Source organism: Augochlora pura, chromosome 9 (assembly GCF_028453695.1).
Source record: "Augochlora pura isolate Apur16 chromosome 9, APUR_v2.2.1, whole genome shotgun sequence".
In the NCBI taxonomy this organism is placed as follows: domain Eukaryota; kingdom Metazoa; phylum Arthropoda; class Insecta; order Hymenoptera; family Halictidae; genus Augochlora; species Augochlora pura.
Genome location: NC_135780.1, coordinates 10,928,615 through 10,952,999, shown reverse-complemented (window position 1 = coordinate 10,952,999; position 24,385 = coordinate 10,928,615). Strand labels below are relative to the sequence as shown.

The 24,385-nt window shown below is 35.6% G+C and overlaps 6 protein-coding genes across 20 annotated transcripts in view; 2 read left to right on the top strand and 4 right to left on the bottom strand.

Annotated features, from left to right (window-relative positions):
• LOC144474801 (26S proteasome non-ATPase regulatory subunit 6) overlaps positions 1-10,952 on the top strand; it is a 262,460-nt gene extending 251,508 nt beyond the window's left edge. The window contains exon 2 of the mRNA XM_078190104.1: positions 10,167-10,952. Within this exon, the coding sequence (XP_078046230.1) occupies positions 10,167-10,894 (728 nt within the window). The 3' untranslated portion in view covers positions 10,895-10,952. The remainder of the gene's footprint in view (positions 1-10,166) is intronic.
• On the bottom strand, positions 34-5,615 carry LOC144475414 (uncharacterized). 3 transcript variants are annotated; one of them, XM_078191316.1, is made up of 9 exons: positions 5,476-5,615; positions 4,693-4,717; positions 4,343-4,542; positions 4,185-4,257; positions 2,913-2,944; positions 1,266-1,399; positions 836-1,179; positions 453-749; positions 34-369 (listed from the first exon to the last, which is right to left on the bottom strand). In XM_078191316.1, exons 1-9 carry the CDS (start codon positions 5,486-5,488, stop codon positions 330-332), a joined length of 1,158 nt encoding a protein of 385 aa, XP_078047442.1. In that variant the 5' UTR covers positions 5,489-5,615; the 3' UTR covers positions 34-329. The 3 variants fall into 3 exon arrangements, with proteins under 3 accessions (XP_078047442.1, XP_078047440.1, XP_078047441.1); XM_078191314.1 differs by having other exon boundaries at positions 4,343-4,717; XM_078191315.1 differs by having other exon boundaries at positions 2,913-2,941; positions 4,343-4,717.
• Positions 5,995-9,336, bottom strand: Med19 (mediator complex subunit 19). 10 transcript variants are annotated; one of them, XM_078190649.1, is made up of 5 exons: positions 8,243-9,336; positions 7,502-7,732; positions 7,273-7,429; positions 7,084-7,183; positions 5,995-6,998 (listed from the first exon to the last, which is right to left on the bottom strand). In XM_078190649.1, the coding sequence occupies exons 2-5, from the start codon at positions 7,686-7,688 to the stop codon at positions 6,714-6,716; spliced, it is 729 nt and encodes a 242-aa protein (XP_078046775.1). In that variant the 5' UTR covers positions 7,689-7,732; positions 8,243-9,336; the 3' UTR covers positions 5,995-6,713. The 10 variants fall into 10 exon arrangements, with proteins under 10 accessions (XP_078046775.1, XP_078046777.1, XP_078046778.1 ...); XM_078190651.1 differs by having other exon boundaries at positions 8,310-9,336; XM_078190652.1 differs by having other exon boundaries at positions 8,353-9,336.
• Positions 10,953-11,011: 59 nt separating the features above from the next.
• Spd-2 (spindle defective 2) lies at positions 11,012-17,900 on the bottom strand. 2 transcript variants are annotated; one of them, XM_078190101.1, is made up of 20 exons: positions 17,768-17,900; positions 17,304-17,677; positions 16,645-16,772; positions 16,453-16,581; positions 16,232-16,377; positions 15,855-16,168; positions 15,609-15,781; positions 15,029-15,517; positions 14,725-14,958; positions 14,433-14,641; positions 14,095-14,358; positions 13,547-14,022; positions 13,162-13,332; positions 12,878-13,091; positions 12,627-12,803; positions 12,156-12,339; positions 11,886-12,084; positions 11,673-11,811; positions 11,421-11,605; positions 11,012-11,348 (listed from the first exon to the last, which is right to left on the bottom strand). In XM_078190101.1, the coding sequence occupies exons 2-20, from the start codon at positions 17,402-17,404 to the stop codon at positions 11,012-11,014; spliced, it is 4,269 nt and encodes a 1,422-aa protein (XP_078046227.1). In that variant the 5' UTR covers positions 17,405-17,677; positions 17,768-17,900. The 2 variants fall into 2 exon arrangements, with proteins under 2 accessions (XP_078046227.1, XP_078046228.1); XM_078190102.1 differs by lacking the exon at positions 14,725-14,958.
• Positions 17,901-17,995: 95 nt separating this feature from the next.
• LOC144474802 (RCC1 and BTB domain-containing protein 1-like) lies at positions 17,996-20,639 on the bottom strand. The gene is made up of 10 exons (XM_078190105.1): positions 20,375-20,639; positions 20,057-20,232; positions 19,838-19,987; positions 19,577-19,763; positions 19,380-19,501; positions 19,060-19,317; positions 18,861-18,988; positions 18,673-18,770; positions 18,476-18,606; positions 17,996-18,392 (listed from the first exon to the last, which is right to left on the bottom strand). Exons 1-10 carry the CDS (start codon positions 20,454-20,456, stop codon positions 18,252-18,254), a joined length of 1,473 nt encoding a protein of 490 aa, XP_078046231.1. The 5' UTR covers positions 20,457-20,639; the 3' UTR covers positions 17,996-18,251.
• A 241-nt stretch (positions 20,640-20,880) lies between these two features.
• Positions 20,881-22,809, top strand: Dus2 (Dihydrouridine synthase 2). Of its 3 annotated transcripts, none has more exons than XM_078190107.1 (5): positions 20,881-21,094; positions 21,172-21,685; positions 21,770-22,015; positions 22,104-22,430; positions 22,519-22,809. In XM_078190107.1, exons 1-5 carry the CDS (start codon positions 20,881-20,883, stop codon positions 22,625-22,627), a joined length of 1,410 nt encoding a protein of 469 aa, XP_078046233.1. In that variant the 3' UTR covers positions 22,628-22,809. The 3 variants fall into 3 exon arrangements, with proteins under 3 accessions (XP_078046233.1, XP_078046234.1, XP_078046232.1); XM_078190108.1 differs by having other exon boundaries at positions 22,104-22,448; positions 22,535-22,809; XM_078190106.1 differs by having other exon boundaries at positions 22,104-22,448.
• The last annotated feature ends 1,576 nt before the right edge of the window (positions 22,810-24,385 follow it).

Sequence of the window (24,385 nt, the reverse complement as noted above, 5' to 3'; positions counted from 1 at the left end):
GTAAGGGAGTTATACGAATGTGAACGTAGAAAATACGGGAGGGGGGCGAAAGTCTTATTTATTAAAACGTAACTTTACACGTACGATTATATATGTGTATATATATAATCATTTACATGTGTATAGATATAAAACACAAAGTACGCTTCCATGCATCGATCTTCATGAATATAAAAAATGTACGAGGAAATAAATCGATGGTAATGGACTTCGATAACACAAGACTTTTGTGTTAAGGGCGATTAATGTACATTACGTCGAAACTGTGTACAAAATGTGTACAGTATGTCAAATTTAGTGATTTTGAGCAATCACTTTTCCCGAAACGCTTAATAAGGACGTTGACGATCCCTGTCTCTGTCTCCCCGTCTGAAATAAAATGGAAATTAACAATATTTAATTCCTTCTAAGAACAAGTTTCCAAGCATACGCTGATAACTATGAATACTGACACTCCGCCTCCTCTCATTGGACCACCACGACCGCCACGTCCTCCCCTATCACCGCCGCGAAATCCGCCTCTGCCACCCCTATCGCCACCACGACCACCCCTGTCACTTCTGAATCCTCCTCGACCACCTCTATCGCCTCCTCGGTTGCCTCTTACACCACCGCCGCCGCCGCCACCGCCACCACCACCACCGCCACCTCCACCTCCACCTCCAGCACCTTCAGGTTTCAAACTTTTACAAAGGTTGCATTCGCCTCTCCAAGCAAAATTGGTGTTGCCGCACTCAGGGTTCGGACATCTGTTCGAACATAAAAGTATGATGAGTGTTACACATTTCGATTATCGGATCAGTATTATTTCATTTATGATATTGGTGACATATACCTCCAATCTCCTCCTCGGCCACCTCCATCACGTCTATCGTCACCGCCTCCACGGTGATGGTCGTCCCGGTCACCACCACCCCCACGACCGCCAAAGCCACCTCCTCCCCGGCCGCGGCTACCACCACCGCGGGTCCCACCGCTGCGATTACCTTGCCAATTACTCTTATGCTGGGCAATTTGTACTTTAATAGTACGTCCTTTGAACTCTTTTCCATCGAACCAGCTTATCGCTGAACGCGCGGCATTTTGGTCGTCGTAAGTCACGGTAGCTTCGCCTTTCGATTTACCCGTGTTTTTGTCTTTGTACATCCACACTTTTGGTTTGCCAGTTCGCTTGTCATGCTGCGAACAGTACAAACGATGAAGTTATCACTGAGCACAGGGTGATCTATCTTTTGTCGCAAAGAAAATTACGAGGATATACTGACTTTGATGATACCAATAGCGCCGAAATGTTGGCATATTTCTTCTTCACAGATAGATGGATCCATACCAGATACAAATATAGTATCTTCTTGTGTGACCATTCCATCGTTGCCACCACCACGGTCACCGTAGCCCCCTGTAATTTGATCAGAATTAAGAATTGATCTGGCAACACACTCTTCGAGGTAGGAATAATACTTGCAAATCTACTTGTCCCTAAACCTACTCGATTCTAAACTAACAAGTGGAAAACTTTTGTGTCGGGTTAACAAAATAGCAAAATCTTTACACTCTGGGCGAACATTGAATTTCTCTACCCGTATTTCGTGTTCGAAAAGCTGATTCTCAATTGATTCGTTATTACACCTAAACATTAACGAGTGTAATACGCATGTAATACGCAAACTCTTTGCACCTCTTTCTCCTCGGAGAATGACCCAGCGTACCACGCTTCTTAAAACTTCTAATCCATTCTAATAATAAAACTAGATTTAATCGAGTTTTATTTCGGTCATCTTCTTTCCCCAGAGAAAAGAATTCCTCTTGCTATGTACACGCACATATATATGTATATATAAATACAATATACATATATACATATATTTTTTTTCTCGTAAATTCATGTATGTCCAAGAACATACAATTTTTATATCACAATGTTTGCTGTACACCCCATGAATATTTTAATTTTATCTGACCTGCTTACACATACTTTTTCTAAGAATCTTTAGAGATTTGTTACGTTGTTGATTCACAAGTATTTCTGTTTATACTCATATAAAACACTTGTAAACACCTTCATTGTTCAAAGTTACCGAGTTTTACGATACATATATATATATATAATTTTTCTTTCTTTTTTGACCCGTGCACTAACAAAAGTATTAGTACTCAGTGCCCTGACATTCTTAGTAGCAAAGAACAATATGTAGAGAACACAAGGTTGCAGCTTAACATACAAAAGGGCTGCAACATTATTGTCACCCTCGTCATTATTTCCCTAGAATATATTTTCGGGGAAGCCTCAACCGATCTGGGATTGGTATTTAGTTCACCAGCTGCCTTTTGTAATATTTTTTTGTTCGATCTTCATTTAAAAAAAATCTGTCTATGCAAGCAGCACGAATGCTGATAACAAATACAAATATTACAGTAGAAAATGATTATTTTATTAGGTCCTTGTTTTTTCTTTTCATAAAACTCCTTGGAACTTTAACATTGTCAAGCGCATAGCGCATTCATATTTTTGAATCAACGACTACTTATACAACTAGTAATTTGTAATCTACATTCCAGCACAATGCAATGTACATTATAAAATCATGTTATTCGCCTTTCAACAGAAGTTTTTGTTACTCGTTGAAACGGACGTTTATCGTTTAATATAAAAAGCAATTGGTGATCAAAGAGCAGCTTCCACAATGCTGCAGAAAACATTTACCGTAATGACTCTCCATTTTCTTTTTCTATAGTATAATTGAATATGATTTCTGACGATATTATTATTGGTCAGATAGAAATATCCACCCCCTAGCAATGTTGCAGAGCAGCCCTTTCATATAATACAAGTAACCGAGTATTTAGATTGTAAATATTAGAGTGAAAGCTTGAATAGCACCAGACTCGTACAGACAATCTGGTGCATTTACCTTTGTTATAACCACCACGGCCACCGCCACTGCTAAAACACAGAAGCAGATATACCAATGAGTTGACTCATGGACAGACTGATCGATCGATCGATGCATGGCGAATCAAATGCTGCTCGCCACCTCTCTTCTTGATGCACCTACTGTCTAAATGTCTGTAGTCATATTATCTTAATTCTAGTAGAAATAATAGTCGCGTCTATCGTCGTGTTAGTCGGTCGCGTCCGGCATGCACAAAATTACCTAGACATTGTAGTAGTAGTAGTAAGTAGTAAGTAGCAGTAGTAGTAGTAAGTAGTAGTAGTAACGAGAAAAAACCAAGAGCATAGCAGTGCATTCCGTAAAGGTATCATTAGAACTTTGCCCGCGATAAAATGGACAAAACAATCCTCTGGAAAATATTACCCTATTCACATCAGTATATATGCACGCATCGTGTGTATGCGTGGAGATATATACATATATATAGGCACACGCAGGCGCGCGCGCACGCCTATCCGTTGTATTCGTAAGTTTATCGGTAAGAGATTACTATTGATACACGTTGATTTTGAACAAACAGAAGAGAACAATCGAGCAATTTACATTCGAAGTAATAGCGAATGATATATTTAACAATAACAATGAAAAATAAGGAATAATCGAACGTATGAAAAACAAACGCCAGCTGCTAATATATATTCATAGAAATTTCAACTTAGTAATGACAGCTACTCAAAATTACACAAGTGACCGCAATATCTCTCGCAAATATTTTGGACGTCATTAAATTGTCTAGTCGATTTCAATAATTCCTAAGGTAATAATACTTGAACGACAGTGGCCCCAGTGGCAGTGTTACACTGAGATACAGGTACGCTCGTGTTGCGAAACCTCGACACGTACGGCGTATCGTATTTTACTTATTGTAATGAATGCAGAATCAGAACGTATCACACACTATATAACCATTTTTACGTCATTTGTCATATACAACCTGTTTTTACCTTTACCAGTTATACCTGTGTGTTAAACCTGTAGGCACACTTCAAACATATTAACGCCCAGAGGGCATAAAACCATTTTCAAAGAGACAAGTTGTTCAATATTGTCATTAGAACTTCATTTCATACCTTGATTAATTCAATAAATTCTTTACCTTTCCACCGATCATTATCATGTCGTTAATCGTAAATGAATCTCTCTTATTGGCCTTATAACTTTCCCTGCTTCGTCTTTTTTTCTTTTTTTTTTTTTATATATAGAAATGTAATGTGAAAAAAATATACTTACTTGTAACCACCGCCAGAGCGGTCATTGTATCCCCCTCGATCGCCATATCTACTGCCACCACTTCCTCCTTGGCCTAGAAAATTACCATAATCGTAACACCTCGTATATATATAATTCTTTACAATCGTATTTCGAATTATTTCAAATATTTTCTATACCTCCACCATAGCCTCCGCTAGAGCTATTGCGATTATAACCACCACTGCCCCCTCCTCCGCCTCCACCTCCACCTCCATGTCCATAACTTCCACTATAATTGCCACCACTGCCGCCATTATTTCCAGAACCACCTCCACTGCCATAACTGTTCTGGTTGTAACTGTTTTGATTCTGCGGTTGACTGTAGTCTTGCCCACCGCTGGAATTGTAACTGTTGTAACTGCTATAGTTGCTTCCAGTATTTGGTGGAGGTTGACTATATTGATTATAGCTGCCACCACCGCTAGAAGGCGGCGGATACGAGGTATCCTGACCACCAGTAGGTGGTGGCTGGCTGTACTGATTGTACCCCTGTTGTTGGTAGTTTGAATATTCTGAAATAAACAATTAAACTTCTCAGAGTCCATAATAGAGAGTAACGTAGTCGATTTTAAATCTTCAATTATTTTAATTAAAAAATGATGAAATAAATTTGTTCAATGATCGAGTTGAATAGTAATAAGTATACGAAAAACAAGTTGTTTATAATACTTCCTTAATTTTCTCCACTTTTTATTTCGGTTAATAAATTCGGTATGTGGGTGGGCTTGAATGTTTTTTTAAATATATGGAATCGAGCGCAATGAGTATACAAGTAAATATATAAGCTGCATAGGAAGAAAAATGAGAAATATATTTTTCCTGAACATGCTTTCTTATAAACGATCGTATAAAATTGATCTGACGACATAAATGCATTGAAATGTATTAAGCGAAACGGAAACGATACTGAATTGACTAGAAATGATGTTTGTGTATAAATCGAATAACAAAATGGAGTAGAAAAATGGGATGAGACGCTTCAAACGCCGATCAATAAATCTCATAGGTAGACGCATAATGACGAAGCTACTATAATTATTCCTATGTCTTCTTCCATTAGTTTACAATATTTCATTCGTCCTTAGCCTTCGAATTACCTAAAGTAAAATCTTAAGCCTTAATTAATCATGTAGTTGCATTTAAGAGACGTGGCGGTCGTAAGGAAACGGCGAAACGAATGTCTACGATTTCTCGGCAAATAACAATAATTTCTTAATGAAACATTAATCACGGCTTTACGTATAATAATTTCGTATGTTTTTTTACTTACGGGTGTCCGTCATCGTGCCTTCCTCCGGTAATCGAATTGCTACACGGTAGAAAAAGCACGTAATGGCGGGAATCGAGCAACTTTCCAACGATGATTCCAAACGACTCGAATTCAATGATCAACTTGCCGTTTTACTACACACCGGATGTTGAATGGTAACAACGGAAGCGGGTTAGCTTCTCAGATGGCGTTGTTGTTGAACTATTCGTGCTTTGAACTGATTACCGTAGTATCGCCTACGAATTTGAAATTCTTTTTGCGTTATTCTATTTTTTACCTTTTACAATTTTACATAATAATCTGCAAATTTCTAAAATACAATAAGAACTAATTATAGTTCCTTAATAAGGATGAATATTTTCTTCTGACGTTATTAAAAGAAATGTTCCAGTTAAAAGAACGATTTTTCTTTGATTTTAGATTTTCACGAAATAAGCGATGAAAATTGTTATTTGAATCAGTATTATGTCACACTGTCCAAATTTAATCAAAAATAACCAACGGTGCTTTAATTTAAGAATTTTTTTTATTTTCGTATCATAATACTACACTTAATTTAAGTTTTCAGTGCGATGCATAATTTTGGTCTTACTTCGCGAACAAATTCCACTGCAAGTTGATGATAGTCGTCGTTACAAAACGCGGTTTTTTAATACAGCGTTATTTGTTTCTTCTTGTCGTCTTTTCAATATATATTTACAGGATGAGTAACGATACTCCTCGTTTATACTAACAATTTCAAATCTATATCCTATTAACTCATCAAGATGCTCAACTTCTTTATAATATGCTTACAAAGATCTATAATCTCATACGAGGATCACGAATCGATAACGTACGATTCTTTCCGCTTCTTTTACGAAAAAATCAATGATCTTGATGGGTTAAATGGTTAAGTGTAACACACGTATACCCGGTACGCATACATGTGGACCACAAATACATTTTACACAGTCGAGTTTATATTACATGCTGATAGTGTACAATTGCCGTAAGAAAGATTTCATAGTTTTTGTTGAAAATCAGGCGTCATTTGAAAACGTATGATAGTAAAATAAATATGTCTATGAAAACCGACCCTAACTCACGGTTCAATAGAACTTTCATGGAAGATATTTTATTCGCAATAATTGTTCGCGTATGCGCGTTCTTAATCAGTAGGGAAGAAATTAATTGTGCCCGCAAAGATCAGCGCCAGCTCGAAGGTTTGGTACAAACAGAAAAGGTAGAATTAAAGATCACGAATTGGAATGTTGAGACGGTGTTAATCCTCCAGTATGCTCGGGGCTGTGCTTCTGTTTTTTTCTCTTCTTCTCTTTCTTACGTTTTTTCCTAGCCTCTTTCTCTTCGTCGTGTCTTTTTTGTTTCTTGTGCTTCTTTTCGTGAGTGTCCGAACCGCCAATATCCGTTGTTGTCGCTTCTTGACCGCTAGGTACTTCGCCAGGCTTGTGTTTATGTTTTTTATGTTTGTTTTTGTGCTTTCTTTGTGGTGCTTGATTCACGTAACGATACTGTTCTGGTAACTGAAAGCGCAAAGTATTATTTTTCTTTTTTGCCAATCTTTCCTTTAATATCAAGATCTGTATTAAAATCCAATTCATTACTTACAGGTCCAGGATGAAGGCGGAAACCAGCCAATTGAACACTAGTCAGTGGTAGTAATTCTTTCCCAACAATTGGAGGTTTTTCTATTACAGATCTCAATGAACTGAAATTGAAAAATTCGTAAATATTTACCTTATGCGATTTAGATGTTTATAAGAGTTACTGAAGTTCGACTTGTTATCCAATAAGTACCTGTTATCTAAATGCCCGGGTCTATCTATAATTCCTGGTAGTGTTGGTAAAAAAGAAGAGAGTTGTTCCTTGAGTTTCTTTCCACTAAATTTACTATAAGAATGTTCCAGACCATAATAGTTCATTAAATTTCTTGCCCCTGTAAGGTCGCTTTCTCCTACAAACCAAGAGAATTTATTAAACAATATCGTTGTATAGTATCTGTTTCAAGTTTAACAAAATAGCATACCAGGGGGCTCCTTCATCAAGTAAAAAGGCCCGCTATGGACGATCGAAGGATTCTTTCCCAGGGATATGGTTGTTTTGAGTGTCCCCGTAGAATCCTGACGCGAAACAACAGGGGAACGCGCTCCCCTGGGTGACGACTTTGGTGAATATTGCTCCACTTTGCTACGAAACTGATCGCCCATCATCATCCTTTGATTTTACTTCATGGCACCTTCACTACAATTAATTGGCTCTAATATAGAGCACAAACAAGACGGTTAAAGTACCTTTTACAGAATCAACGAGCGTTTTACACTTTATTAAAGCATAAGAGAACAGCTCGGTTTTACTACCGCGACACACAATAAACACGTAAGTCTTGTATTTCTGTGTACAGGCACCATGCAACACAATCGTAACAAGGATACATAATTCGATAAGTTATACAATCAGAAGAACAGCGGAATACTCAAGAAATATCTTGGAATTTTCGTCGAGTTTATATGTTTTTCTTTTCTTTTTTTTTATATGAAAGAAGATAACGGTCGTCACCGGAATTTGCTCGTCCGTGAATTGATCGAGATGCCAATTGATCGTTTCGTGAACATCTTGATCGTATCACTCGTTCGTAGGTTACAGTTCGTGTAAAGGAAAAAACGATCGTTGTCAGTAGCAGGACATCACGAGCAGAGGTGTTCTGTGTCTCTAAGGTAGAAATTAATCAAAATTGTACGATGTTACGATGTCACGCTGAAGTACATACTGATATGAATACGTATAGACGATTCCATGTACATCGATTTATTTAAATCCATTATTTCTTTGGGTACCTCCGTTAACCAACAAACCCTCCCTCTCGAGTTCATCCCTTACCGAAGCACTGATCAATTTATAAATGTTTTATGTCCTGTTTTTCCTCGGTTTTTAGACGTCACACACCACGCACATTTATTACCACGCTTACAGCTTACACTTTAAAAAGTAGGCATTGGACTTCTAGATTTCAGACATGTAAGGAATCAGACATGTACGTAGATAAGAAACTGCATACAAAAGAGTTTAGATGAATCGTCAACTAAACGTTCGAATGTGTCGCATTGCTACTTAATTAGTGGTGATCAACAATACGAACGATAAACGCTTTCAGCATTTTATCCTTGGCTTACTTTCTTCATCGAATCTTTTCGCAAACGTGAAACCTATTTTTGTCCATATCGACAGATTTGAAACGTCGATTTTAGGTGCGTTTTCAATACGTCCTCTGATTCACTTTTAGCCCGCAGCTAGAAAGTATTTCACATGCAACGTATTTCTTGCTCTAAACGATATGAAAATGTAGTAAGAGCCAGATAGAACAAATAAATACAAAAGTTACGACGAGATAGTCGAGATTTTATTAGAAGGTTAACAAAAGGTCTATATGGATGTGTACAATGTACGTACCAATATGTATAAATGTAATTTCATACTAAATACATATATGCGTACATACACGTTAAATATATGTATATTTTACTGATTCTGATTAATTCGATTAAATCTGCACTGATCTCGGTGAAAAAAAACGGTCTCCGAAGTCGAAGGTAAAAACCGGATCTTTTTTTTCAGATACCCGAAACCCGTAGAATATAAAACATTCCATTTTTACAAGAAATGTGCGTTTTTAATCGGCAAGTTCAGTGTAATATTGGAAAATTCCTCAAGAAATTATTTGCTTAGAAAATATATATTTCAAAAATCGAGGTCTCTTTTTAAAATTTGTCTTATTAAACGATTGTTTATGTATGGACTAAAATGGGATGCACAGTAATAGGTCCCACTACTCCAGCACATTTTTCGTGCTCCCTAAACTGGCTCGCACATCCCTCACCATTTTACAGCGCATCGAGCTTCGCGCAAGTACTGTAGAAGGAGAACGAGATAGAACGACATCCGTCACATTCTATGTGTACGCGCGCATGGATACGAATCTAGCTTGCTACTTTGCCGCGCTTGCGGCTGTATGCTTTCTGCACTTTCTGCAACGATAAGTTTGACGCGCCACCTAGCATAACCAAGTTAAGTTAAATGTAACCAGTCATTTTAAGCCCTTAGGTTAAGTTAGTTGCGTGTTAGTCGACGCTTTCCCTTAAGGCTAGAATACAACTAACTTAACCTAAGGACTTAAAATTAACTGTGCTAATGACTAGTTATATTTATCCTAACCTGGTTACATTTAACTTAACCTAGTTACACTGGATGGCGCGTCGAGCTTATCGGTACATGCTCTAGCCATCTATCACTGAAGTGACTAAACTTGTCCGAACAATATCTTTCTGCTATAACAAATAGACGTTTATATGCGTATTTAAAATAATAACAATAATTTATTATTATTATATGAGTAATGTAACATTTTTAGTTCTGGCAAGAAAATAATTAATATCTATATGCATTTACTGTGTTGTCTCCGTATTTTTGTCTTTATTAACTCTTTAGGTTAACTATGGTTATGTGATATACTATACTATTTTGCAAATATTATATTGTATACAGAATGGTGTTATACTCTTGCTTTCAAATAGAATTCAGAATATAGCGGTGGAATTCGTAAATCGATTGTAAGTATTTCGTGAACATAAGCTTAGTCAGATCTAATTATAAAATAAGAGTTTTAATGTGTTTCATGTAGTATTAGCATTGTTGAGTGATGTCTACATCGACTATGGTTCATCAAATCTTGAAAAAGTATCCTAGGCGACCTCCGAGCCGACAGAAGGAAATAAAACAACATTTTAATTACTTGCTTGTGCTAGATTTTGAAGCTACTTGTAAAGAGTACGAGATTATAAAACCCCAGGAAATCATTGAATTTCCATGTGCAGCTGTATCTACAAAAAGTTGGCAAATCGAGAATGTCTTTCATGAATATGTTAAGCCGAAAGTTCATCCGAATCTTACAAGTTATTGTATTAAATTAACTGGTATTATACAAGAGATGGTAGATGATCAGCCACACTTTTCGGATGTGTTGGATAAATTCCAAAGTTGGATAGAAGAAAACAAATTCTTTACAGATGATAATAAATGTGCTTTTGTTACAAGCGGTAATTGGGACTTAAATGTAATACTGCCAGCACAGTGCAAGTTAGAAAATAGAATACTGCCGCCGCATTTTAACAAGTGGATAAACCTTAAAGAAAGCTTCTTCGATGCGACAGACCATTATCCGAAAAGTATGCCAAACATGTTGTCCTATCTAAAACTTCCTCTAGAAGGACGTTTGCATTCTGGCATAGACGATGTGAAAAATATGGTTGCCATAATACAAACCCTGCACGAACGATATAATCTATTATATAAAATAAACAGTGCACCTAATGTATTGTTACAACATTTAAGAAACGGTTTTGCGTTACCGGCAAAGAAAAAGTGAACATTTGTTTATTTATAATAAAATTTATTATTCATATATAAAATATAAAAGTGGAAAACTAAAGCTATATTCTGACAAATAAATATTAAGTACAATTATTAACTATAACAGCGCGATTTACCTTCTTTCAACGTTCACTTTTATCTGTACATCCAACTTGCTGTTCTCCGTGTAGATTTCGAGTACTGCGTTAAAGCTGCGCTCGATGTTTCGTTTGCATTGTATTTTTAAATGGAAGTCTCTTCCCGTGGGTATCATGCCTTCTGCAGGCACCACACTCAAATATTCTATATTCGATAAAACAGTTTCGAAGACCTGTGCGACAGTGCATGTAGTTCTTATGGTCACGACAGCTTCCATTTTGGTCGGCACAGTTAAAATTACTGTAGAAGGCGCAACTATAAAATTATCAACGCTCATCACATATTGAGTTGTACTGTTTGTTAAGAGCGTGCTGAAAAATTTGTAATTGGACATGAAGTTTTGTATAATATTTCGTTCATTAAGTACATTGTTAGAAACTTACTCGGAGGGTAAAAAGCTTGCAGCATTTCCGTCGTATATATGACTATTGTCGCTGCACAAAGAATAAAACATTTGAGACTCGTCGGCATTATCTTGAAGAACTGACATTGTTTCATCGGCGCACACTTCCATTGTTAGCATAATTTCATGTTGGCGAATCCCTTGACACAATTCTGCTAAATTTTGCTAAATCATAATGAGTCGATTAATAAAAACCCGTTAATAAAGTTAAGATAGATTTGTGGACGATTACCACTGAATCACGGATTCCATTTATATCTGGCATCAATTGTTCACCCGCGAAAGCTTTACATATTGGATGAACGATATTTTTAAATGCTTCATTTTCGTTACCGCTTAATTCACCAGACTCCTTTAACTTATTATATAATCTAAAAATTGTATAATTACCATTTAACTGCTTTAACGAAAGTTACTTTACGGAACGTTAGATTTGTCTCGCTACCTGCGAATTCGCCATCGCGTAGGTTCATCCCCGTTAGTAATATGTATCGTTCCTACATGAGATACGTCCGATCGTTGCAGCAATGCTAGATCTTCCTTTCGTGGATGAAATTCAAGAGTCACCCACTGTGTTTCTTTTGGGTTTAATATTAACTCGGTAGGGTTCACGTGCCAACTTGAAACCATAGAAGGATACACAGCTGAAATAAGCCAAGAATCCTTGAATTAATTACATCGATACAATCTTTTGTTCTTAACATTGCAAACCAACCTTTTGGTACTAATTTAATTTTGACATAAGAGCACAAGTCGCCCGTGTTTTGCAACCGTAGTCTCGCATTCAATGAACCTCCAGAATTTAGCTGACCTAGAGACAACCACATCTTCCCGCTTGTGTCTTTGAAAGCTTCAGAAATTTCGACCCTACTGTAGCCACCGTAACCGTATAAAAATAACTAGAAATGAAGCGTGACAGTGTGGAAAAGCATGATCAAATACAGGGCTCGGAATTAACGACACGCAGCATGACGATGTCGAGAGGAACGCCTTCTGTTCTACACGCATCTCGATCCCCATGATTGCCTCTTTCGGCTTGAAGCACAGTGACCACGGGGAAGCGAGATTCGGATCAGGAGCCAGGAGACGTAACACTTGTATTTCTTATGTTGAGTGCCGATAATTCTAAGTCCTGAATCTAATCGATTACTAATTGATTGTTAATTGGTTTAGTAGTTTTATTTACCACTTGCGACGGCCGAGATTCATTATCGTTTCTTCTAGGTTCGTAATGTCTGAACGCAATTTTACCAGTAGCTGCGCCCAAATGGTGAGGGTTAAATAAAACGGATAATGTTCTACTTTCTAATCCTTGCAATACTAACACCATACCCATGCCAGCAACTTGTCGTTCTCGCAGAAACTGTAATGAGATTAATTTCGGACGAATCATTAAAACCAGAGGTTGAAATATTTTCGAAAACAGCAAACTCTTACCCGAAAGTTCTTCTCGTTGTCGGATATAGTAACTTGAAGCTTGATTTTATTATGGCTAGTATTGCGAATAGTGAATTCTTTGACATCAGACTTCCCTGTTTTTATGCTGTTCCATACCAAAGCAGCGTGAGTTGTTTTTATAGGGATTTTATCACCAGCAACTGTGGATCCCGACACAGAACTGAGAGGGGAGTTTCTTCCGGACATCCCCGACCTACCTCACAAGAATCAGTGTAATTTATTAAGTTAAGTGTCTGTCTAGTAGAAAGAAAATCCAAACTTACTTATTCGATATCACGCTATGGGGAGATGACGGTGAACTAGCAGATGATACAAGCTGAGGAGTTTCACAACGAAAATATTGCTCGGTATCTGTCTCCACGCAAGCACTCGATTCACCACAAACAGAATACTGATATACATTATTGGCGGCAGTGAATTGTATTGTCGTAAGCCTATGGGAATACCAAAATGATGCTATTGAAGGCGCTTCAGCTTAATAACAGTTAAACATCTTATCAAATTACTAAAAATCACAGTCAATTACAGTTTTTATTAGCAACAACAAAATTATACTCAAATATAACAATAACAGAAACGAAAAAAGCTTAACAGAACTTAAAAAGAATTGAGTATACTAAAGCTAATTTTTTAATTTAATCAACTTACATTCTCGAGACGTCTGAACTCTGTGGTTTGTATGTAATATTGAAGTAACCAGTCTTATTAGGTTGTAAAAGTATATGTTTGGGTTCAACTGTAAAATGTTTTAAGCTTTTCCCAGAATCTGTGTCTGCGAATGAAGCGAATACTTGTACCGGCACATTTCCAACATTGATCACATTCATTGATTTATTTTGCTTGTTGGACACCACGAAAGGTATATCAGTGTTGACTAATTGTATCTTACAAGTTCCTACTTGTGCTTTCATAGCTACTTCTTTGACTACTATGACATCGTCGGGGCCGTTTTCCACTTGAACTATTAAGTTTCCATCATAGCATTGTAAAGATCTTTGTGACGGTTCTAAATGTTTCTGCAAGATACCCTTGCACTGAACATTCATGGTTAAAGATTCTTGGGACTTTAATGTCACGAGTTGCATTTCATTATAATTTTCCAGCCCGAATACTCGTGGTTCATCCTACAAAATAAAAAATAAAATATAGTAATTTATAATTAAATATGAAACGTGTGAAGATAAATCAATTGTCACCTGTGATAGAGAAAGCCTCACGCATATGTCAATGCTGTTTTTATTCTTGATCGTAACAGGGAGAACAGATATATTGTTCTCAATGATGGATTGGAAGTCCAGCTCCTTCTTCTGCGATGGATTTGAAACGATTACATTTAATTCTTCAGGTTTGAAGCAAATTATGTGTTTCATAAACCATTCAGATCTTGTAACCATATCCGAAACTGTTATATTTAAAATAGCTATAATGGGTTTACACATTTTAATTACTGTCACTGCAATCTGAAAATATGTTACTTTCGGTTCGATTTTATATTGTACTGTATTATCATTGAAATACGTTTTATCATTTTTACCATGGCAGTTTGTTCAGAGTTTGGTTTAATAAGTATGACATCTTTTGGTAATACGAGCTGAACATTTTGTTTGTCCCCTTGTACTTGATTTAAACTTAAAGAACATATAACCCATTTGTCACCTTTGTTTAGCAATTCGATGCCGGCTTCCCGTGGCATGCCAACGATACAACTGCACAATTCCTCTGTGTTCTTACCAATGATAACATCTGCAAGAATTAAATGTTACTGATCCATAAAAAAAATGAAACACGTAAAAATGTACACTCATTCCAATGTCGAAATAGCATACTATTTAATTGAGACTCAATTTCTTGAGAATTTGAAAGATCCTGCACAATAGATTCTGTTTTATCTTTATAAGAGATATTTTCCTCTTTTATAATTCTCTTTTTCCCAATTTCTTCGATTTTTGAATTAACAAATTCTTTCTCTTGTTGGTGTTTTATGTTAGTTAATGAAACGTTTTGTCCTTTAGTATAATTTAAGAAGGATAATTTCGGATCTTCCATCAAAGATTGAAATTCTAAAATTAACGGCTGTTCTTAAGGCTAATTCAAATAAAAAATAATGAAATTCTTATAAGCAAACTGTACCTTGACTATATGAAGACTTCAAGTTTTTATTACTTATTTCTTTTTTGAGATTTTGACAGGCAGTTTTGAAGTTTGTTTTCGCGTCTACATTGGAATTTAAAGAACGCATACTGGAAACCGAGTGTTCAATAGCCAACGATTCGCTTGGAATCTTGCTATCTAGTGATAGTTTTGAAGATAAATTTAATCGTGAAATATCTTTCTCAAAATTCTCGATGCTTCTATTTGAGGTTGCAGGCATTGATTTTCTATTCGAAGGCGGCATAGTATATGTATCCCTGTTCATCTCTTCCGTCGTATGTGCAGATTTCTTCTTTTTCTTTGCCATAAGTTGATCCACCAATCTTCGTGGTGTACCACTGTCAATATCCTGTAATGCTTCAGCAATGCTAGTTAAACTCATGATACTTTGTTCTTCTGTATTTTTCGTCATACTTGGATTGTTTTTCAAACTCTTGCCCTTTGCAACAAATGAGCTAATTGATGATGCTATAAAATCAATATCAGTATTTTAGAGAAAATTCCTCTTTTACAAAATGTAACTGATAATAATGAATCGGTTCAAGCTAATCTATCATACTTTCTGTCATGATAGTTGAATCAACCAATGGCACGAGGTCGCTCTTTTTTTTAGGACTATTCACAGACAATCCTAAACTTGGCCTTTCTATTGCACCATCTGTTAATTCTCCAAAATTACCACATTTCCTCTTAAAAAATTCATCAACGGACATCTTACGACCGGCGCAAGATCTAAAATTACAAAAATCAAATCACAATCGTGATGTAAAATAAAATTAGTGTTTAAGATTGTTTGAGTACCTACTCTACTGATAAGTCTAGATCACCAATGATACCCGAAAAACAGGATAAATTCAGATAATCCTTTTCAGCCAAAGTCGTTGTTGGAAGAGCATAGGAGTAATTTTGCTGCCAAGATGCTTCATCTGCCAGCATTTGACTGGCCATTTCAGAAGCAGGTCGGAATTCTTCGTTTTCAAATTGAGCCATCAATTCGGCCTCGGTTGAATCGAACGTTATTGTATTTACATTTTTATCAGATGTTATTGATAAACGTTTCTGTGAGCTTCTGCTCAAACCAGATGAACGGGCGCTTATTTCATTTGGTTCGAAAACGACCTAAAAATAAAAGTTTATTGAATAGATGTTTTCACCATATTTTTTTTGTAAACTAATACTTACATTACTCGTCTTGTTAACAGATGAATGTAATGTACTATCATTTTGAACATTCGTCTGTGTAGAAGACTCTCCTGGACTGACAAGAGTTGAACATATTGCATTGCTGCGTAAGTTCTGAATGTTGACATTATTATCTTCGTTTGTATCTGTAACATCCATTCTCAAGGTAACATCTTGTTAGTTAAAACATGTTGTACATAGATGATGTGGAAGGATATTACCATACGTGAGAGACGTAGTTTTACTGTTGCTACATCTTTGAAGTAGTTTTCTAGCAAACTCAAGTTCCGAGTCCAATCTATTCTCACTTTGCTTATAAGAATCATCAGGACCACTTACTTCTGCGAGAACTAAAGAGGAAATTATTATAGAACGATAGCTTTCAAGAAATTAGAAGAAAAAGAGAAACTAACAGGAGGATATGTTGTCCAATATACCCAGAGATGAATCATCAGACTTTTGTGTTATATCACTTTTACTTGCTGCAGATCTTATGTATACAGCTTCATTAATATTGTGATCAAGGAACTTACTTCCCAATCTGTAAAACACAATATAATAAGAAAAAATGTTAGGACAATACTATCAAAAATTATTTAAACTGACTTTGCATTAGCATATGCCACACAAATATTAAATCATTTTATTTCGGGACGTATACGTTAGAAAAAATAATAAAACTTTTGGTCAAACAGCAATGATTTTCAAAAAATTAAAATGGTTTCCTATGTTGTCGAAATTATCATCAAGAACAAATTTTTGCCGATATATTTACAGAAGAAGATCTATGTATCTATCTGTTAGCCAATTTATGAAATACAGGCATTGCATAGAATATTTCACATTTCTAGGCAAATTATGAATATTTCTTTTTATTTTATAAAGGATATGGAAATACGACCGACTGTCTTTTTTTTTATTTTGCCTGTTACTTGTAGGTTAAGATAAAGTAATTTGAGAAAAAGTTCTATTGAAATCTAAGAAGACGACCCTTTTGTGTAAGTTTGAAAAATGTTCTACTATAAGGAAAAATGATCTTGTACTTTTGAATAAGAAATATGAAGAGACTCACGTGCTTTTTCTTTGTACAGTTGACGTTGCTTGTGGTTCAGGAGTGTTTAATAAAGTTACATCGATAAACTTCACATCTGTGGACTTCGTTGGTGTAGACATTGTCAAGTATTTCGCTTCTCTCTAAATTTCCGTATGTGGATATCATTCAGGAAAAGGACACTTGTAGTCGGAAAATCCTGGACTGTGTTTTAATCAGTAAATTGCACTAAATCATTGAAGCCGAGAGAAGAACGTACCGTATTATACTGAACGTAACTCAACGTTCTATTCGACAGTTGAGAGATTTTGCGTTCAAATTTGAAAATGTTCCAAGACAATTTTATCCATAGACAAATGGTATACTTTACAGATTGGTCTCGCCTCGCATGATTTCTAAAACGTTGTACAGCGCCATTAGTGTTTGAACTTGAGAATTAAAAACTGAGAAACTTTTTCTAAATGCGTACGTAATTATATACATACACATAGAGATCCTCTAATAAGAAATGTTCGACGGTAGTAAAGTTAGGTCGCTGGACACCAACCGCGAAATTTAAATTAAAAGATGTTTGCTTTTCACTTATATTCATACATAAATCGTATTTTACAATAATATACATGTTTCTTACTCTATTATAACTTCGCTAAATATTATTTTGCAATAAGCAATATATATATTTTATTATTTTAAATATTAAATATACATACATTGTTATTATATATGAAAGTAAAAACAATTATCATCCGGTTTAAGGTACGAAATTTTCTCTTTCCATCTAATGTAAAAAATTCATATCGTTCTACGTAATACAAAAATAAAATATATTCATATAAACGCAATCTATGAAAATGGCAAGAATGTTTATCAACGTTTAGTGCCATTTTCTTCGACACTTGTGTGAAATTGTACAGAGAGTTCTTTTGTAAGAACTTGTAGGTTCTTAATTATTATTTATTAATTCATAAGTTACGATCGGAATAGGCGTGCTTCAGCAGCTTTCAATATAAATTGTTTGATTATGGGTGCATCTAATTCAATGAAAGTTGGCGCTTTTACCACTGCAGTCATATTTCTTAAAGCATATTTCAAACAGTAATTTTCCAATTCCTAAAAAATTGTGTAGTTAATATATTGTAATACTACATATACAATATATTTTAATATTATGCGAAGCATTCATATAAATATACCTTAAAACAATATTTAATAGCAATACTGTAAGTTGACAGTACATCTTTCACTGTAAGATTTTCACATATTGTTTTTGCGCAATGTCTCTTTAATGGATCCATGGAATAATAATCAGCCAGCTGTAATAGTTCTGCGGAAGAAGAAAAACGTAATAACGAAAACTTATTCACAGAGAAAAATATACATATATATTTACCCAAAGTATCATGTAGTGACACATTAATTTTGTCAGTATATAAATATTGAAAGAAAGCTTTGATCAGGTTGTATGAAAAATTCTCTTCCTCTATAACACTGAAATAAATGATTGATACAGAATCATACAAACTTTAAAACCATTTTACCATATTAACAAAGGTATGCGTTATGAGTGCATGATTTTACCATTGATCTTCATCCACATGAACTTTTAGAAACATCTTTCTAAAATGCGAGCAACGAAGTGTCGATACTACAGATTTGTGTACATGTATAGATTCTCCATGTATTTTAATAGTAAAATTACTAGTAGTCTAAAATACAGAAAAAAATTCAGTGTATAGTCTCGAAAAAGTGAATACCTGCATTATATTCAAATACATACTTCATTGTTAAATGCATTTCTTAGAGATTCAATGAGATTCAAATTGCAATTCTTAACAAGTGGCTCATGCATAACTTTTGGTAATGCATAACATGCAAAAGCATCATGGATGGAACTCAAATTTGTAAGTGTTGGTACTTTGATGCTCTGTCCTAAACACAAACCCCATACAAATATGCGATTGCCTTTTCCCATAGCTATACTCATAAAATGGTCATGGCTGGTTGCTATATCCAATATGTTTTTTATTGTTGGCACCTTAAATTGAGAAAGTTTTTAATCATTTGAATGAAGAGCTCAAATAACTATGAACAACTTACAATAGCTAGGTCAGCACTGTCCATGTTTATACCCAATTGCCCATAATTGTTGGAACCCCAAGTATAAACAGAACCTTCATTATCTAATGCCAGAAAATGATTGTAACCACAAGCTACTTTTTCTGCAAGTGAAACTATCTATTACTAGTTATTTATATTTTTAATTACAGTAAAATTAATCATACAATTCATCATACTCATTGGAATATCTTTTTCAAATACGATTAATTCAGATTTCGAATAATTCCACATTCGAACTATTCCATCATCTGTGACTACTGCACAAAAGGAATATCCACAACTAATAGAAATAATCTTTTCACTTATTATATTCATTTTGTCATTCATTAACAGGAACTCTCCACTACGATCATAATCAAAAACCTAAACAATAAAACTTGTTAAAATAATCTGTAAATTCTTATAATTATGTTGTTATGATTAAGACAATTTTTTACCATGTCAGAAAATGTTAATGCCAAACAATGAAGTCCTCCACAGGCTATATGCTTTATTAACATGTCACTTGGGAATTTAACCCTTTCTGTAACACAACTGGTGAGAATAATGTTATTTGAAGTATAGTACATTTCGTTGATGACATACAACTGTAATTATTGTAATATTTAATACAACACACGAATTATTGTCCAATATTTATTATCATAATAAAATACCTCTCCTGTGTATGTGAGTATAAAAACAAGTGGTTTCTTTATGTATCCCATGGTCTTAATGTGCAATCCTTTTAGTGCATAAATTTCACGTAGTTCAAACATTTTTTTAGTATTAGGCACACACGCGAATACCTTGTTTTCGTTTGTTACAATTAAAATATTCAAATTATCTCCATCTGGCAATAAAATTGAATAACAAAGTATTAGGTTTATTAGGTATCCAACATTTTTCATCCAAACTTGGGTACTTGTTTCTACGAAGTATGTTTGCTAGCGTTTTACATATTTTTATTATTTCATGCTATAAATTTATTTTACCATATATGTAAGCTAATCGGATCGTTTGTAAAATCTCTGGTTCCAACAAATTAAAAAATGACCATCTCTTCAGATCTCCCATCTTTTTTGAAATCAGAGGTTCTTTTTAGCACCCCCTGACTGTTCGTGAGACTACCGCTGGAGCTTATTGATTCCTTGTGAAGCTGGCTCACGAAGATCAACCGATTTCAATGAAATATAACATCACAGAGAAGCGATCGTGATCGCCATTGCCAATGTCGCTAGATCCCGCCGCCATTCGCATTGCGCATAAGGTGATCATGTGGTGGTGGTGAATGTCATATTACCATAAGGAGAAACGTTTAACAACTCTTATTTAATTGATTGTAAAAGTAATGTTCGAAAATGAAAAGTATTTTTATAATTACGGTGTACCAGTAGAAAATCATAGAACAGAGCGCTGTACAATTGATAGTTTTTGTTTGCTATGTAAGGTTACAGTCTCCTAATGTCGTTTGACATCCATTTGTTAAAGCTTATATTAAATGTTACGATATATTGACAATACAATTGAAGAGAATATAGTAATAATGCCGGAACGAAAACGCTTAAATTATGAAAATAAAATTATACTGGCACCTATGGTGCGTATCGGTACGCTTCCTATGCGCCTTCTTGCGCTCGATTATGGTGCTGATATAGTATACACAGAGGAACTAATAGACTGGAAATTATTACGATCATTTCGTCGTGTAAATGGTAATTAAATAATATTGTGCAACATCTTCTATGACTACTAATATTATACTCTGTACATTTAAACAACTTATTTTCAGATGTTTTGGGAACAGTCGATTATATAGACAAAACCGATGGCACGGTTACATTTCGTACCTGTGCCAGAGAAAGGGACAAAGTGGTCTTACAAATTGGTACTTGCGATGCAACAAGAGCTTTGAAAGTGGGAAAAATGGTGGAGCAAGATGTTGCTGGTATAGATCTTAACATGGGTTGTCCGAAACTATTTTCCATGCTGGGAAAAATGGGTGCTGCTCTTCTTAAAGAACCAGAAATAGCAACAAACATTCTGAAAACATTAGTCGATAATTTAAACATTCCGGTGACATGTAAGATTCGTGTATTGCCAGATCTACAAAAAACTATAGAACTTTGCGAGCATTTGGCATCCACTGGTATATCAGCCATAGCGGTTCACGGTCGAACAGTCAATGAAAGACCGCAACATCCAAATCGTAATGAAGTACTGAAAACAATTTCCAGTAAACTTACAATACCAGTTATAGCAAATGGAGGTTCAAAAGAAATACAGACATATTTTGACATATTGAAGTAATACTATAGTAATTCATGCTACTAAATACTTGCGATGCATTTTCCATGTATTTAGTTATAAGTAATTATAGGTGTTTGCAGATTTAAAGGAGTAACTGGATGCAGCAGTGTTATGCTTGCACGTGCGGCAGAATGGAATTGTTCTATATTCTGCAAAGAAGGTTTACTACCAATGGAAGATGTAATAAAGGCATACATAAAGTATGCTGTAGACTGTGACAATTCACCTTCTAATACCAAATATTGTATACAGAATATCCTTCGTGAACAGCAGGAGTCACCATTGGGTAAAAGATTTCTAAATTCTCAAACATTGGAGCAAATATGGTGAGAATTCTATCCGACAGAGTACAAGTATAAGTGAACGAATCGTGTAGTTATACCAAATACGCTAATATCAGTTGCATCATTTCAGTGACATTTGGAAATTAAGCGATTATTGTCGTTCAAAGAAGAAAGAGTTTGAAGAGAAAGGTTTGCTAGGCAGATCTCAAGTCTCACCCATGAGAGAGGATGAAGCGCACAACGAAGATCAGACGTGTAATAAAAGGAAGCTCACAGAGGAAGAGGATATAGTTTTAATGCATTGCGCGTTTTTAAGAAATAATTACGCATCGGACCTTCAATTGCCGAAAACTATTTTACACAAATGGGCGCAAACTCAACGAAAAAAGATGCCGCAATACGAGACTCAACAAAAGGGAAAACTCTTTCGTTCTGTCATCACGGTAGACGGAAGAAGGTACGGGTCATCCTTTTGGTAAGTAAATAAATTTGCATCACATTATATAAAGATTATACGATATGTGTATTCTTTAAATATTTTCTAGGGAAAAAAATAAAAAGTGGGCAGAGCAAGGAGCTGCATTAGTTTGCTTATTTTCCCTGGGACTAGTCAATGAAAAAACTATTACTACAATTGGAAGTGCTCCTTCCTGATATTCACCAGCTGATAACTAAGGACGATTAATCAAAATTGGAAGCATAGTATCTTTGTAAATCTTTTGCATCTGTTCGTAAAACTCGCACACATTTTGTAATGGTTTCGTTATCAGTGCAAGAATCTTTCTGTTGCATTATGCTGTAATGTTTATATTTATCAATAAAAAAGATAGGTCAGAAATATACTAAGTCGTACAGGATTTTTTTCAGAAAAAACAGTGACCAATGGGAGGAGGGCGCGAATTTCCAACGTGTTGCTACGTGTCGAGTCAGCGAGCTGCATCTGCTTCGTTTCGAGGCGCGATGAAAGGAGGGGGTGTAATAATAGTCTTGAAATTTAAATATTTTGCCAATTTATAGTTCACTTAATAAAACACCACTTCGCAGCCATTAGCTCCAAGTAATTATCGATTTCGAATTAGTTGAAAACGAATTTACAGCTGATTTGAAATCGAAAGTTGCATCGATTGCCCGAGTCTCACCACGTGGAGGTTGCTGAAATGGAGACCCAAAAGGGAGTCAGAACGAAATCAGAATTTGTTATGACTCTCTTTGTTACAACAACAATTTCTGCTTAATTACTAACGCTTTAACCAATAACTTAGTACGCCTCTATAACTAACGCAACACCTTAATAATTAACTAAACGTCTTAATAAATAACGCAACATTAACATCCCTCCCGCCAGAGGACCGCGATTCTACTACGATTTGGCGCGTAAATTAAAATAGATAGCGCTACTGCGCAATCACGCTACGCAACCGCGATACCAGCGCAAACAAAAGAACCATTTTCACGTTAAAATAATTTATCAATTTTGGCATATCAATTATACGAAGCGATTTCTAAATATCTGAACGCAGAAGAAAGTGATATATGAATTCCGCCAAAGGGTAACGAAGCAATACTTGAAAGTGTCGGAATCTTCGTCAAAGACCGAACCAACACGCTTCCAATCATATTATCTTTGATATTTTGTGGACGTCAAGTTGTAACATTTGAATTAATTACTTTAAAAACCAAATAATTGACTACTGGATGCGAATGATGCGTCGACCTAACAAGAGCGATGGCGCAGTTTCTGGAGGCGATAGTGGCGCTTTTGGTGGACGGAGGTATGAGCTCGCTTCAGCTAAAAAAAGTGATCAGACACATACTTTTTTTTATATAGATCATGATGTATCTCCTCTGAATTTATTCGAGTTTGTTAAAGCGCGGACGGTGACACAGATAGCAGCACGTACACCGTAAACAGAACTCGGGCACAGCATGTCGTTTATACAGTTTCACGTCGATCGTGATTTCACGCGATTCAATGGATATCTTGTCCTTGATATCTATCGCACTGCTATTACAATTATACACGTTGCATAATAATTGTAGAAACGAACGCAATTAGTACACATAAACGGACAACAAAATGAAATTCCGATCGGAAAAATAGATTCAAATAGAATCATTTCCTGCAGTTCTCTTTTTAAATCGAGAGAATTATTGGCAGTCCTAAAAATGTTTTGCTTGGCAAAAAGGAAGGTCTGGCATTTACGAACAAAGAAAATACATAAGAGTGTATAAGAATTGGAAGCCGCATTCAGATTTTGGCACCGTTCGGAATCATCGAGTCCTTTTTCATTGGAAAAAAAAGTCAATCGTAGAGGTCAACGTCTTTCTCTTCGCTCGTAGAACGACAAAGAAACCGATACATCATCGATGCGCGTCCACGGTTCCGCTAAAAGTTTTGCAGCAGTACTGCAG

What these genes read in the sequence shown, in the direction of transcription:
- LOC144475414 (XM_078191314.1), bottom strand. An exon ending in CGCTCTGGCGGTGGTTACAA is followed by an intron (nt 2,945 to 4,184) that starts GTAAGTATATTT and finishes TCTGTGTTTTAG; the next exon opens with CAGTGGCGGTGGCCGTGGTG. An exon ending in GGCCGAGGAGGAGATTGGAG is followed by an intron (nt 750 to 835) that starts GTATATGTCACC and finishes ATGTTCGAACAG; the next exon opens with ATGTCCGAACCCTGAGTGCG.
- Med19 (XM_078190649.1), bottom strand. Translation starts at nt 7,688, where the DNA reads ATGATGATGGGCGATCAGTTTCGTAGCAAAGTGGAGCAATATTCACCA. An exon ending in CTTGATGAAGGAGCCCCCTG is followed by an intron (nt 7,430 to 7,501) that starts GTATGCTATTTT and finishes CTTGGTTTGTAG; the next exon opens with GAGAAAGCGACCTTACAGGG. An exon ending in CCCGGGCATTTAGATAACAG is followed by an intron (nt 7,184 to 7,272) that starts GTACTTATTGGA and finishes TTTCAATTTCAG; the next exon opens with TTCATTGAGATCTGTAATAG.
- Spd-2 (XM_078190101.1), bottom strand. Translation starts at nt 17,404, where the DNA reads ATGTCTACACCAACGAAGTCCACAGATGTGAAGTTTATCGATGTAACT. An exon ending in GAAGTCTTCATATAGTCAAG is followed by an intron (nt 14,959 to 15,028) that starts GTACAGTTTGCT and finishes CGTTAATTTTAG; the next exon opens with AATTTCAATCTTTGATGGAA. An exon ending in ACTCTGAACAAACTGCCATG is followed by an intron (nt 14,359 to 14,432) that starts GTAAAAATGATA and finishes ACATATTTTCAG; the next exon opens with ATTGCAGTGACAGTAATTAA.
- LOC144474802 (XM_078190105.1), bottom strand. Translation starts at nt 20,456, where the DNA reads ATGGGAGATCTGAAGAGATGGTCATTTTTTAATTTGTTGGAACCAGAG. An exon ending in ACAGTGCTGACCTAGCTATT is followed by an intron (nt 19,318 to 19,379) that starts GTAAGTTGTTCA and finishes TCTCAATTTAAG; the next exon opens with GTGCCAACAATAAAAAACAT. An exon ending in GTCACTACATGATACTTTGG is followed by an intron (nt 18,607 to 18,672) that starts GTAAATATATAT and finishes CTTCTTCCGCAG; the next exon opens with AACTATTACAGCTGGCTGAT.
- Dus2 (XM_078190106.1), top strand. Translation starts at nt 20,881, where the DNA reads ATGTTACGATATATTGACAATACAATTGAAGAGAATATAGTAATAATG. An exon ending in ATCATTTCGTCGTGTAAATG is followed by an intron (nt 21,095 to 21,171) that starts GTAATTAAATAA and finishes ACTTATTTTCAG; the next exon opens with ATGTTTTGGGAACAGTCGAT. An exon ending in AGGTACGGGTCATCCTTTTG is followed by an intron (nt 22,449 to 22,518) that starts GTAAGTAAATAA and finishes AATATTTTCTAG; the next exon opens with GGAAAAAAATAAAAAGTGGG.